Source organism: Schistocerca serialis, chromosome 3, assembly GCF_023864345.2.
Source record: "Schistocerca serialis cubense isolate TAMUIC-IGC-003099 chromosome 3, iqSchSeri2.2, whole genome shotgun sequence".
Taxonomy (NCBI): Eukaryota; Metazoa; Arthropoda; class Insecta; order Orthoptera; family Acrididae; genus Schistocerca; species Schistocerca serialis.
Genome location: NC_064640.1, coordinates 481516520 through 481532232, shown reverse-complemented (window position 1 = coordinate 481532232; position 15713 = coordinate 481516520). Strand labels below are relative to the sequence as shown.

The 15713-nt window shown below is 39.3% G+C and overlaps 1 protein-coding gene across 3 annotated transcripts in view; it reads left to right on the top strand.

The window, feature by feature from the left end:
• LOC126470370 (chloride channel protein 2) overlaps window positions 1-15713 on the top strand; it is a 516483-nt gene that overhangs the window by 386207 nt on the left and 114563 nt on the right. For all 3 annotated transcript variants that reach the window (XM_050098184.1, XM_050098185.1, XM_050098187.1), the window contains exon 9: window positions 13429-13531. In XM_050098184.1, the coding sequence (XP_049954141.1) occupies window positions 13429-13531 (103 nt within the window). The remainder of the gene's footprint in view (window positions 1-13428; window positions 13532-15713) is intronic.

Below are 15713 nucleotides of genomic sequence, written 5' to 3'. Positions count from 1 at the left end.
TGCAAAAACCTGGATGTCACTGTTCTTTGTAGCTGGGCTAATGTAGAACCCTAAAGGGACACAGAGAGTCATTAAAATGGTGTGAAGATTCACAAAGTGAATTGATAACCTGATTGTAAACTAAGATGAAGCCAAAGTAATCACAAGTCAACATCCACAATGCCAATACACAAATCCTTATACGTAAAAAGTCAGAGAGTGCCACATCATAATACAGGTACTCAAATGTCGCATTACTGCAGGCTTTATTCATGACAACTGCACTGGTTGTCTGTGAGCTGTGTCCATCCACTTATTTATTGACTGTTTGTGAGAAGCTGTGGCCATCTTACTTGCCTAGTGCATCTCACACAGATGGAGCTCAAAGACTGCAACTTCTATACCGCTAACATGTCTGCCTTTTCATCAGTCACATGAGATTAAATTCCTCCCCCTTTTAATTGGTGCTCATGAACAGAAGTGGCCAGGGTGGTGTTAGGATCAATGACATGAGGAAAGAGGAATGGTACCAACCTTCACATCCATTTCCTCCAGCATGCAGGTGTCATATCCAGCCAGTTGCATTGAAAATGGAATTTTCAGAATATGCTGAACTATATGCACCCACGTTCAGCAAGGTGGGTACAGGACATGTCATAGGACAGACAGGATTCTGTCTCCATTAACATCATCTCATTTCTGTATAGGCCTGCAATTGTACCTACTGCTCATGGAAGGGGTGCAGACTGTAAGGCTGCAGCTGCAAGATCATGGGTGTGCAGACAGGTGGTGTAGGTCTACACAAGCTGATGTATATATTCAGGGGCTCCATGTTCGCCGTGTTGGGCATAGAAGATCAAGCACTGCACTGTGTCTGTGCCTGTCCAGATTTTTACGCAAGCTAAACCCTTTAACGGGAGTAGTGTGGTCTGTATCAACGAAGCTGCTGAATACTTCCTCAGGCAGAACTGGTAGCATAGTTTCCTGCATTTACATATTAAACCTCCTGACCAACTACTCAGTCTCAGAAGTCAAGACTGCATGAAGTTGGGTGGTGATGTGGTGTTCTGGCTGTTACATTGACAAAACATCTTCAACGTGGTGGCCACAAACTAAGGTCTATTATCAGTCACAATGGTGTGGAGCACATATTATTATGAAATAAATGGCTATAGCGCAGATCTTGAGTGTAGCTATAATGTTTGATATCCATACTACATATGGGAAATTTGAGAGTGTATCCAACTATAATAATCATCTAGGCCATGGCAATGGAGCAACAAATTCCAAGAATGCTCATGTTGTGGCTAGGAAGAGAAACATTGTGACAGGATCAGTAGGTCTTTGGTTCAAGCGTTGCAGTGCGTGCAATCACAGAGTCTACTTTGCCATGTAAAGACAGTATCATTCTGGCCTCATCATTCTGGTCATCCCTCAGAACAGCATGTATTGCAACAGGAGGATCCAGGGGCAAGGTGAGGGTGAGATTGCAACCTGACATTCTTCCTTGGCTATTCTCCTTGTTACCATGAAATGAATGTCCATTGTAGATGGGGGTGTCTCGTCTGGTAGCTGCTCTGTCCAGCCCCACTATATCGATGACTACACTCCATGAAGTAGTGGGTCCTGCTCGATAACTGTTGCTATCTCATAAATAGTAATAGGTCACTCATCTAGGGTTTGGTGTAGGTTTCTGTCAAGTGCAAAATGCATTGCCTCATTTTTGATAAATGCTCTGATCAGCTCCACAGGCAGATGAGATAGGACATCTACATTTACATGCTGTGTCAAGGGCCAGTAATTAATCTCATAGTTGTAGTTACTTAAGTATAAGGTCACTTTTGCAGCCACTGAGCTGTTTTTTCCTAGGAAAGTGATCCAAAATGGGTAATCAGCTGGGGTTTCTGTTCTATGATCAACTGAAACTGTGTACTGTAGAGGTACCTGTGAAGTTTCCACACTCGATAACTGAATGCCTCTTTCCTACTTGTGAATATTTTCACTGAGCTGCTCTAAGCTCTTTTGATGCAGACATTATTGGCTGCCCCATGCCATCTGCCTATTTATTTGACAGTTGTTTTCTGTGAGATACTTGTCAGATACTAATGTTGCTAGACATAGAGATCAAATACACTTTTATAGTTGCAGAAATGTTTGGTGGCATGCACTTGACCATATGAATTGTATGCTTTTTGGTCAAACCTGATTTTAAGGCTGCACAAACTGAGCTGCTTGTGGTATAAATCTGCATAGTAATTTATTTTTCCCAGGAAATACTATTTCTCTTACATTATGAATAGCTTTTACATGCTCTGATATAGGCTTGTGTGAGTTCTTATATTAAATGTATCATAAGTACTTAGTGCTTGGCTTGAAGAACCTGCAACTCATTTTCTTGCAAGTATGCGTACAGTGCTTGAAGTCTAACTGTATGCTGTTCTCAAGTAGACTACATTACATTGACATCATCAAGATAATATATGCAATTGAAAGTATTTTGGATTGCTGCTTGAGATTTCTTTGAGATACTGTCGAAGTGATGACCACTCTCAGTGGCAATTAGTTATACATCCCATACAGTGATTTCAGCACATGAAATCTGAAAGATTTATCATTTAAAGAATGCAGCAAATATTCAATAGCAAGCTAAATTTTTGAAAGTACTGGCCCCTGTCTAATTATTCCAGTTATTACTCTGGTCACTGTATCAGGTTAGGATCTATGTTAGGCTGGACATTGACTGTTGACTTGATATCTCAACATATCCTATTAGTTCCATTTGATTTTTTGTTGTTGTCACTTTAAGTGTTGCCCACTAGTTAGTTGACACAGATGTATTAACATCAAGCTTTTGTAACTTCTGATTTCATGTTGAAGCATGATGAATAGCATTGGCTGTGCTTGGCAAATACATGGTTACACTGATTATTTTACCAAGATATACACCTGGAAATCTTTTGTACACCTACATCCAGGTTCAAAAAATAGCTTGCACTTGATAGACAACCTGTCTGAAACAACAAACAGAATCACAGTTAATACCGAGGACTTTTGCTCATCGACTCAAAAACTGAACAACTTAAATGTGTTTAAACTGAGGATATTAGTTGGTACTCTTGATTTAACTACAAGCAATATTAGAGTTCAAATTCAATACACTTACAAGATGTGATCAAAAAGTAATGGGAATTTCTGTTTTTTTTTTTTTTAAGAATCATTATTTATTCTTCAGTATCACATTTGTCCCCTTTTTGCAATCCCCCTCAGATATAATACACTTGTGCCAGTACTTTTTCCAATCTTGGAAGCACATCTAGAATGCACTTCAGCTCATTTACCAATTTTATGTTTATCTTGTCAGTGGTTGCAAAACAACATCCTCCCATGGTTCTCTTCAGCCTCAGAAATAGAAAGAAGTCACAGGGGACAATATCTGGTAAATATGATGGCAGAAGCAACGTAACAGTTTTGTTATTTGCCAAAAAATCATGAACAAGCATTGAGGTGTGAGTGGGAGCATTATTGCATTGCAGTTTGTACAAGTAGTGCTGCCACAATTCTGATCATTTTTGTCAGATTGCTTCATGCAAATGGCACGTAGCTTCCATGTAATATTCCTGATTGACTGTACAACCATAAGGCAGAAGCTCATGATGCATTATCCCATTGTAACTGAAGAAAACACTGACAAGACCCTTCACATGTGATCAAACTTGTGGAATTTTTTTCAGTTTTGGCTCTTTTGGCTCTTCAGGCAGTATCCATTGGGGTGATTGGGCTGTGGTTTCAATGTCATACCTGTATACCCATGTTTCATCACCTAGTATAACCTTATTTAGAAGTTCTGCATCATTGTTGACTTCATTCAGCAATTCCTGATTGATGTCTATATATGTCTATGCAACATCATTTTTAGTTGAAATAGCCAAATGATGTGCCAACATCATCAACAACCTTTCAGATGGTGATTTGGCAGCTTTCCAGAACCATTTGCAAAAAGCCACAGTCAGTTTTTAGAATGAGATGACAGGAGACGTGGGGGTCGAATCTGCTGGGGCCCCGTGCACCAGTCTGTCCGTTGTGGCAAGTCCGGTTGCTATAACAGAAGACGTGGGCGATGTGTCCGCATCTGTAGGAGAAGGGGGTGAGTAGAGTTGCTCCGACCGATGATGGTCATCTGGTACCTGCATGGGCACGTCTCCCGTCGGCGTCAGTTCTTCTGCTGGCACCGATATGATGGTGAGAGGACTGTGTTGTGAGTAATGAGAGATTCCAGGATCATGAGCGTCTGGTATAGCCGAAGGTGGTGTAGCGGCATCCGGAACAGGCGTTGCCTGCACACGAGGCCGAAGCTGGTCCGAATGATGCACTGCAACACTCATGTCCGTCTGCACTTCATACAGGCGTCAGCCACGGTGTCGTAAGATGTGGCCAGGACTCCATTTTGGCCACCTGCCATATCCCCGTACCCATACAAGGTCGCCAGAGGTGAACCAGCCAAGCAAAGGCCGTGAGGTGGAAGGCCGCAGAAGATGAAGTAGCATCAGGGCTGTCGGCCATGTAAGAGCTCAGCCGGGCTGTGGTCGGCCATGGGGGTGAAATGGTAAGAAGCCAGAAATTGGAGAAGCACATCATCAGCAGCAGAAGAAGTCAGGAGTTTCCTCATCTGAGCCTTAAATGTGCAGACCAGTTGTTCAGCCTCACCGTTTGACTGTGGATGGAACAGAGGGGCCGTGACATGCATGACGCCGTGATGGGCACAAAAATCCGCAAAATCGGAAGAGGCAAATTGCGGGCAATTATCAGTAACAAGGGTAGAGGGAAGGCCTTCCAAAGAGAAAATGCGAGCTAGAGCATTGGTGATCGCCACGGTGGTAGAAGCTGTTGTGACTCGCCGATCTTCCAAAGTGCCACCATACAGTTACGCGCATCCTCTACATGCGTCGCTGTCTGCCAGCCATGCAGCAGTAACGCCACCTAAGTGGCCAGCCAGCCAGCGGCCGCTACACTCGGACTCAGTTATGATTTGACTGTTAAAGTGACACACATCTTACTCTGGTTCACCGCCGGCGACCTTGTATGGGTACGGGGATATGACAGGCAGCCAAAATGGAGTCCTGGCCACGTGCAACGGACAATGAAAGGAAAGTTAGAGTAGGCGTCAATAACAAGAAGCCAATAAGTACCTAAAAAGGTCCCATGAAGTCAGGATGAATATGCTCCCAGGGCTTCTCAGGCAAAGGCCACAGTGACAAAGATGACTTTGGGGCAGCGGCCTGTGACGCACAAGGGCCGCAGGCAGCGACCATGTGTGCAGTTTCAGAGTCGATGCCAGGCCAGTACACATGACAGCGCGTCAGAGATTTTGTGCGAGAGACACCCCAGTGCCCTTGGTGAAGGAGGCACAAGACCAAAGCATGCAAAGACGCAGGTACCACAACATGCAGTGAAGCATTTTTGGTGGAAAGCCATGAGGCGGTAATGAAAAGCATAGTAGTTCTGCAACGGATCAGAAGTCTTAGCGGATGGACGATCTGGCCAACCCTTCTGAATACAGCGTAAAACCTGGGAGAGGGTAGGGTCAGACCCCGTAGCAGCCGCCAGCCTGTCCCCGGTGATGGGGAACCCGTCCACAACCCGCTGCTCGGTAACATCCAGGTGGAAACACAAAAGTATACACCTATCGAATGCCAGATCAGGACCCATGGGAAGGTGAGACAGTGCATCAGCATTCGCATGTTGAGCCGTCGGCCAGAAATGAATCTCATAATTGAAACAAGACAAGTAAAGAGCCCAACGCTGGAGGCGGTGTGCACCCTAGTCGGGAAGTGATGTTGATGGATGAAACAAGGAAACAAGTGGTTTGTGATCCGTAACAAGATGAAATTTGGATCCATAGATAAAAACACCAAACTTATGAAGAGCATAAAAAATGGCCGAAGCTTCTTTTTCAATTTGAGAATACTTTTGTTGGGCATCCGTGAGCGTTTTGGAGGCATAAGCAATGTGTTGTTCAGGACCATCAAAAAAACAGTGCGCAAGGACTGCTCCAACCCCATATTGAGAGGGGTCCATGGCAAGAACAAGATGTTGGCCAGGTTGATAAGTAGCCAGGCACGAGGCCCGTTTCAGCATAGTCTTCAATTTCTGGAAAGCCGCATCGCATGACACGGACCAGTGAAAAGGCACGTTTTTATGCAACAGGCGATGCAACGGCTGAGTCATCGAAGCAGATGATAAAAACCTGTGATAGTATGCCATTTTCCCCAAGAAGGCCTGCAGTTCCTTAACAGATGTAGGGCGAGGAAGGGCATCGATCACAGCGACAGTTTGCTGAAGTGGACGAATACCATCCCGAGAGAGTTGAAACCCCAAGTACCTGATAGATGCCTGAAAAAATTTTGATATCTGAAGATTACACTTAAGACTGGCAGTCTGTAAGACATGAAAAAGTGTGCGGAGATTCTGTAGACGTTCTTCAGTGGTGGAGCCAGTGACAACAATGTCGTCCATGTAATTTATACACCCAGGGACAGGGAGCAATAATTGTTCCAAGAATTGCTGAAAGAAAGCAGGGGCGCTAGCAACCCCGAATGGCAAGCGTTGGTATTGAAAGAGGCCAAAAGGCGTGTTAAGGACCAGAAACTGCCAGGAAGCAGCGTCAAGAGGAAGTTGATGATAAGCTTCTGACAGGTCAAGTTTAGAAAAAGACTGGCCTCCAGCAAGTTTAGTGAACAATTCTTCAGATCGAGGCATAGGGTAAGTGTCGATAAGGCATTGAGCATTTACAGTGGCTTTGAAATCGCCACAGAGATGAATATCACCATTTGGCTTAGCAATGACAATGACAGGAGAGGACCACTCACTGGAAGTGACAGGAAGCAAGACCCCTGAAGCAGTGAGATGATCCAGTTCCTGTTTGAACTTATCACGGGCCACAGGAATGGGCCGAGCCCGAAAAAACTTAGGCCGAGCAGTGGGTCAACGATGAAAAAGAAAAATTCACTACCCCGTCGCCAATTGTTATAACTTCAAGTTGAACAAATATATTTCAAGGATGACACAAGACATGGAAGTCACAGATCAAGTAAACAGAGTAAGATGTGTGTCACTTTAACAGTCAAATCATAACTGAGTCCGAGTGTAGCGGCCGCTGGCTGGCTGGCCGCTTAGGTGGCGTTACTGCTGCGTGGCTGGCAGACAGCGCCGCACGTAGAGGATGCGCGTAACTGCATGGTGCCAGTTTGAAAGATCAGCGAGTAACAACAGCTTCTGCTATTACAGGTCCAACCATTGTTTTCACAAATCCAAACCATATTTAAAACATCATTACATAGAGGGAACTTTCCTCATCACAACTATATTGTTATTTATGATAGTATTAATGGAATGTGGTCACCAAGCCATATAATAACACTGTAATCATAGGCAGTGCCAAATGAAATTTACAAAAATGAAAGCAAGTCAGCACTCTGAGGGTACAGGAAGTTGTTGCCAAAACTACACAACACAAATGTAACAATAATAAATATATCACTGTAACATGATCTCCCTCAGTGGTTGTGTGTTAATAGAGAAATTGAGCAGTACAATACTGAGCTACAGAATCTGTTTAAAAAATTAAATCATGTGCACCTACCAGACATAAGGAAAATGAAGCATGAAGAACATACCAGGTGCAGACTTCACTCAAATATAAATGGAAAGCCCAAGTTAGGGAACCAGATGATGGAACAGTGTGATGAATGGCATAAAACCATGGAGCCAATCATCCTAGACTATAATGAACAATTTTTTTAAGCACAAATAGCAACACAAAAGTGTTGACATAAACATTCTGGATCTAAAGAAACCCCATTCAGATGTTGCAGAACAGGCTTAGAAGTGAATAAACTATCACTGCAGTGCAGTGTGATAGACCTGTGTAATAATTCCACTGATTCAGAATCCCTTATCCCAAAATGTTATGATTTACAAAGAATGAAAGATAAACAAAAAAGGTTAGTATCTCTTAGGATAATACACCCAAATGTGCAATATCTTGGAAATAAGGTCAATTTTCCGCAAATGTTTATGAATGAGCATTGACCACACCTATTAGTAATAACAGAACATGAACTGAAAGTCTATGAAACTGAGTATCACAGGTTAGATTGTTATGTATTAGCAGCTAGTTACTGCAGGCAACAGCACAAAGACGTCGAGGTAGCAATATTTGTTAGTGATCATTTTACATTTAACACACTCTCATTTCTTGAACAGAAGACAACAGAAGAAAAAACAACTGAAATAGCTGATGTTGTGGTCCACAGAAGTGCTCGTTCAAGTGGATTAGCTGAAAATAAAGTTACTGTAATGTACTGCCCACCAAAGACTGATGTGTGATAATGTCTTGATAGACTTAATTAGGCAGACAGGCACCACTGACTGTAGTATAGTTGGAGACCTAAATATTGACACAAAATTTCATAGTATAACCAACCTGAAACTGATGGATGTATTAAATTTGTGGGGACACTGTGAAGAGAAACATCTGTGACCATTGATTGTGTCCCCATATAATCTCACAAATACAGTAAACCCTTACACTCAGACAACAGAGTCAAGCTCCAGTAAAATAGATTATACAGTTGTCAAAAAAATTGTAAGAGACAATCTTAATTGTTGAAGAGCTTGTTTTCATTGCTCAGATTACTATTGTAAGTTGTTAGAGTACTTAGTTTTGTTGTACCAAAAGCAGCTAAAATACTTGAGCGGGAGTAGATTCTGAGTAGTAACTTAAAAACTAAATGAGCAGGCAACATATGGGACACCATTTACAATGCTAAAGGATCAGAAACTCACTGGGATTAATTTTATATCTACATTTACATCTACATCTATACTCTGCAATCCACCATGAGGTGCATGACAGAGGGTATGTCCCATTGTACCAGTTATCAGGGTTTCTTCCTGTTCCATTCAGATATGGAGAATGTGGAGAATAATTGTTTGAAAGTAGTTATTCTAATTTTATTCTCATGATCCCTATGTGAGCAATATACACAGAGTCACCATTAAAAATTGTTCTTGAAACTTTTTTAATAGTCTTTCTTGGTATAGAAGCCCGTTGATGCATTTTGATTACTGCTGCCCTTCACAATAAATGTCCAGGGTACTAATAAACTGCCTTGTTGAACGTATTACTAGACTGTGACTTGCATCTTGTCTAATTAAGTTAAGGTAAACTATGAAATAAAACTACATATATTAAGAGGAAAAGTACAATCAAACCAAAAAATCTATAACGTAGACCTTTTCCTCTTGAAGAAAGAGATAAACAATAATACAATAGAGCATTCAGCCAACACATTAATAAACATTGTAAAACAACCAGCAACGTGTGAATTGAAGCAGTCAATATTAGACATGAAGACCACCTAGCAAAAGATGCAAACGCATAATATAATTTGTTCAATAAGCATTTTGTCTCTCCTTTTGACCAACCAGTTCCAATTTTTGAACTATAGGCTGAGACACCAAATAATATCACACACTTTGTAGGGCTTGAATTGGTGGAGGGGAATTATCAGGAGGTATTTAACACAACAAAAAAGCTTAAGAGCAATTGCTCATCTTGATGTGCATGTATCTTGAGCATTAAAGAAATGTGCAAATGAAATCACTGAACCACTTACCTATTTTATTAATCATAGTACCTGTAAAAATATAGACCAAAGTACCTTAAAAATAAGTGAAATTCAGACAGTCCATAAGAAGGGAAGCAACCAAATTATAGTCTGATGTTATTAATCTGCACATTCAGCAAAGTATCTAAAACACTTAACCTATCCCAACATACATACCTGTTCTCAACATGTCAAACGTTTACCGAATCATAGCATGGATTTAGGACAGATCTTACAGTGGTCACTGCTGTTATCAGTTTCTTCCATGAAGTATACAGTAACAAAGAACTGGGTATGTGCACTGCTGGAACATTCTTAGACCTTAGAAAAGCTTTTGAATCAGAAAACCATGAGCTTCTTTTAAAAAAAACCACAGGCATATAATATCAGTGATGTATCAATGAAACTTCTATCTATGTTGCTGTTGAATCAGAGACAGCATATCAAATTTAAATATCAAATTGACAGTAAGGTTTTAACTTTCAAATCCACAAGCAAAGTAGTAATACAAAGAATCCTTCAAGGTTCAGTTCTTTGCTCTTTTCTTTTGATAATGTACATTAATGACGCTGTACATCCCTTAAACTTGCACATTGTAAATTATTCTGTGGACACCTCAGTTTTATTTTATGACAAAGAGTGTGAGGAACAGAACTAATTACACATTTCCATGCTGAAGGACTAAAGGTTGCTGTAAGTAAAAGCCAGATGATAATGTTTTCAGCTGGCAGCTCATAGCATTCATCAACAATTTATGTATGCAGGATAATGGGGTAATGGGGCAGAAGGCATAAAAAGTTGTAAATTCCTAGGTGTCCATCAGGGCTCAAACCTTTGATAGATGACTCATGTTAATGCTGTGTGTAGTAAATTCAGCAATGGCCTGTATCATTTTAGCCAGCTGTCCAAAATATTGCCCACCCACCCACTGCACATTGTGTACTATAGAACAAACTATCACTATCATAGCTACTGTTGTGCTGTACACATACACCTTAACAGAGTTCTGCTGCTACAAAAAAGAGGGTTAAATATTATACATGGACTGGGCTATAAATATTCTTGCTGTGAAATTTCCATACAACATAAATATTTCATCATCAGTTCTTTGCACCTCTATAAATTAATTACTCTTTTGCCTCCCAGAAGATTGAAATAATTCAATATAGTGATACACATAACAACACTATCAGGTCCAACAAAGACCTACATCAAAAATGACAGACCAGAGCCCATACATTGATGGACTGATAGGGTATAATAAGCTGCCATAGTCTCTGAAAACTAGTAACCAAAAACAGTTTGAATCAAAACTAATTTTTTTAACTGAAAAGTGTCTGTTTTATTTAACAACTTTAAAAATGGAAAAATTAAAATTCCACTGATGTATTGTAATATAATGTATATGCAAGCTAGACATATTTCAAGTGTTTTTATGACTCAACAAGACTACTGTATAAAACACAGAATTTGCAGAAAGCTATAAACTAATGATTCTTGTTGTACTAATATGCATAAGGATTGTAATGTATTTTTATAAGCATTATTGAGTCTTGCAATTACTATGAATAATATTATAACCTATAAGTATTTGATGTTTGCAAAAGCCATCACACTGATGACTGCACACACAAAATTAACTAAATAAACAAATAAGTGTCCTGTTACTGGATACTTAATTCAGTGTATTGCAGTGAGTGCTGGTGAACCATGCCTGAGTATTTATTTGTTGCTTGTAAGAGGCTGTGCCCATCACATTTTTATAGCATGCCATATGTGCAGAGGATTGAAAAGATGTTGATGCTAACCATGATACACTGATGTCTCTGCTTTATCTTCAGATTAGATATCAGAATATTTTTTCTCATACAATGGAAAATCCAGGATGGAATGTAACAATATTAGAGAAGGAAAGTTGCTACTCACCATACAGCAGAGATGCTGAGTCGCAATAGACACAACAAAAAGATTCACACAATTATTGCTTGCAGTCTCAGATAAATGAAACCACACATCTGAGACTGCAGACGTGTGTACAAGTTGCGTTTGTATGAATGTGTGTGTGTATGTGTGTCTATTGCTGACAAAGGCCTTAATGCCCGAAAGCTATAATTGTGTGAATCTTTTTGTTGTGCCTATCGCGACTCAGCATCTCTGCTATATGGTGAGTAGAATATTTTTTCTAATTTTTGTGACTGTGGTCCAAATGTGTGCTGGAAGGGGGGCCTCAGGTAATATGCTATTTTTACCTGGTTTTCAACCTATTAGAATTTTGAGAATAACCCTAACAATCATACACAATGTCTTTCCTGTAGTGTAACCCATTGAAGTAAGAGATAGATACTCTTAGGCACATTCTCAAAAGATGATGTGTCATATTCATTCTTTAATATGCATATTATTATGTGATGCAAGAGCAGAGCCACTAATTTTTATATTAATGGTGATAGGTCTCTTACTAAGTGCATAGAACAGTTTCAAAGAGTGTAGGAGTATCACCTACACTGTACCACATTCAACATGTAAGACATTGCATGCAGAAATGTATTAGAGAAAGGTTGATTATTTTCATGGAAAATTAATATACAGAAATGGAAGATTGAGGTAAATTGAAACTGATAATTCCTTCTGTGTCAGCATTATTAAATATTTGTGGTGAAGAAATTTACATTTTTTGCACATTCAAAATTTTGAAGATTTAATAGACATATGAGGGAAGATGATAATTGAAAAAATTTGCTAGTAAATAATAAAAAATTAAGAAAATAAGGTAATGTAAAGTACTTGGTGAAATATAAATAATGGTAGGATCAAAGGTAACAACTTACCATAGAGGCGAGGCATTGAGTTGTTGGTAGGCACATAAACAAGGCCAATAAAATTGATAGGCTTTCAGAACCACCAACAAGCTTTTGAAAGTGGTATTATAGACCAAAATAAGAAAAAAGTGCCTAGTAAACATGGGCTCTAAAATGCATATCTTAGGAGCTATGAGCTCTTGTTAATCTTCACTACTGTGTGACACATTTCCTTTACTGAAAACTTTTTGCTTTCCTAGTTCGAGACATGGTAATACGGACCAATACCAGGAAAAAAGACCTGCAAACGTGGGCTCTAAAGTGTATACCAGAAGAGATACGAGCAATTGCTCACCTTCACTACTGAAAAGTACATCTCTTCTGCTGTACAAGTGTCCATACCTCTTAAGATGTTCATGTCAGAGCCTTTGTTTACTGAACATTTGTTCTTGTTTAGGTCAGTACTGCCAGTGCTGAAAGTTTGTCTGTGGAGCTCCCACTCATTCTGTGTATATTGTATCAGAACTGCAACTCAGCTGGAGTGAGAAGTTCTTTTAGGTGGAGTTGATGACGTAAGGAAGAAGGAGGGGAGGAGCAGAGAGGCTTGGAGGGAAGAAGGTCTGATGACAGGAAAAGAGGGCAGAAAACACATGAGATAGGAATGTGGCACCAGAGAGCTGGTACAGAAGCTACACATACATTGGTGTAATAGTGCAGGTGTGTTGTGTTTCATAATTATCTCTGAATAAAGATATCATCCAAAGGCTTAGAAACATTAGCAGTCCTGTTTACATGAATTTCAACCACACAACACCTCCATGGTACTGTACTTTTACTCCTTGCAGTAAATTATGGAAGTGATGTGGGTCTCAAATATTGCAATATTATTGATGTATTTTTATTTTCTCTTTCTAAAATGTAATGTTAGCGTAGTCAAGATGTTGAATCTTGAAAATGTGACTTAACATTTGCTTTTCTTTCAGCCGTTTCCTTTATCCAGGTATTGTTGCTTTAGTTGTATCATCAATATCATTCCCACTGGGTCTTGGCCAATACATGGCAGGAGATCTTAATACTCATGATCAGGTAAGCAAAACAGCTTAATTCAAGTCCTCTGTTTCGTATGTTGAATATGAAGTGTGCTTAAAATACAATGAGCGCCTCTGCAAACATAAGCTAAGCAGTGCACAGCTTGCATGCAAAAGAAGGGTGCTGGTTAGCAGCAAATTTTGGAAAGACACAGTAGTCACATATGGTACATTATTGCCTTTAGTTCTTACCTACAAGTGTTGTTTTGAATAAGTGAGACATCATTTTTTAAAACTTTCTAGAATTATTTTGGATGGCAATATTTTTTTCCTAAGTTTGCCAATAAAATGAAGAAAATTTCTAGAGATACATTTGTATTCTGGAACAACAGTTTTAACTCATTGTAAATGTGAAGTAGTTTTGAAGGGGAAACTGCTTTCACTGCTAAAGACCACAGATCATTATATGTCCACAGCTGGCAGAAACATAGATGAATTACTTAGTTGGATAATAAGCCAGCAGTTTCACTTTTACGCATCCACTGCATACCATCGTGAAGTGCATAGAAGATAATTCTTCCCTTTGCACCACATATTTCGGTTGCTTTCCATTACATTTGTGTATAGATTCCAAGAATATGACTGATTAAATGCCTCTGCATGGTCTGCAATTGGTCTAACCTTGTCCTAGGCCCTACAGGAGTGATACACAGGAAGCTATACTATATTCCTATCTTTCTCTCTGAACTCTTTGGCTGCTACAGACATGATCTTTGCATTCCATGCTGAAACAGCTTTTGTTATGGCTGTACTGCTGACCAAAGGCTTGTGTCGGCACTGAGACATGGCATTTGGGACGATATGAAATATGTATCATCTGATTTTTCAAAAATTATTGGTGAAAAAATTTGATTTTTGCACATCTTACAGTCTGATATCTTCACTCAATAAAGAACTGAATTTCTTTTCATTATCCATCATAATAATTGTGTTGCATCACCTAATGAAAACATTGCACAAAATTTTAAAGAGTTCGCAGAAGTAAAAAGCACACTGGGTAAACTTTGCATATGGTTGATTTTAGCACATACATTGTGGTGAATGAAATTTAGATACGCTATCAAAAGTTTATTTAAAATTGAAAGCAGAATGATATCTCATTTCATTCTCAAGTTATTGGTTTTTATATCCAATGGTTGGGCAGGCGTGATGCGCCCAGTTCCATCCATGTGGACTTTCTGGCTTCTATGAATTACTTATCATCCATTTCTATGAAAACTATAAGGTGAATAAGTTTCATTTTTGCACATCTTACAGTCTGATGTCTTTGCTTGGTAAAGGACTGAATTTCTTTTCATTATAGGCCATAGTTATGTGTTGCATCAAATTGATTTATGTAAATGGCATAAAAATTGCACTCAAAGTTCCAAAGTAGTTCTGTATGCAGATGATATTTAATGAACTAGAGACACGCTGTAATAATGTGCCATATGAAATTGTTCAATACTTTACTGAAAGCCACTTAAATGTAAGCAGTAGTAAAAAATGTCTCACAGAGTTTATCAACAATAATTTTAAAGATGAAATTAAACTATACATAAGCAATGAATCAGTAAAAAAGTGCTTAGTGTAAAATTCCTCTGTTTAACAATTCAAAGCAATCTAAAATGGTACACACATGTTGACACTCTAGCATCTAAGTTGTCTAAGAATATATTTGTAGTTAATATGATTAGTAAGTTCTGCGAAGACACTGTGACCTGAAGACTGCATACCATGCTCTATTTTCCTCTCACCTAAATTACAGAACATAAATTTTGATAGAAACAATCAAAGCAAGTCTAAATAAGCTATTGCTACTTCAGAAAAGGAGCAAAAATATAAGGAATCATGCCATGGCTTGTTTCCAAACACTGGTGTGCTACACGTTGTAAACATGTACATTCTAAAAGCCACATTACTTGTTAAAAGACTGCAGCCCAACATTTGTTCTGATTTGCATCTGTTCAACACCAGAAATAAAGAAAAATTCTACATCAGCAGCTACAGAACAGCACTCTATGAAAAGGGCCCACAATATGCAGGTTTAAAGTTAGCCAACACACAGCCCAGTAAAGTTTCGACCCTATGCACAAAGAAACTTAAATTTCAGCTAAAGAAATTCCTGTTACAAAATCCCTTTTACACATTAGAAGAATACCATACTCACATGCAGAATAAGAAGTGCTCTGAAAAAAATA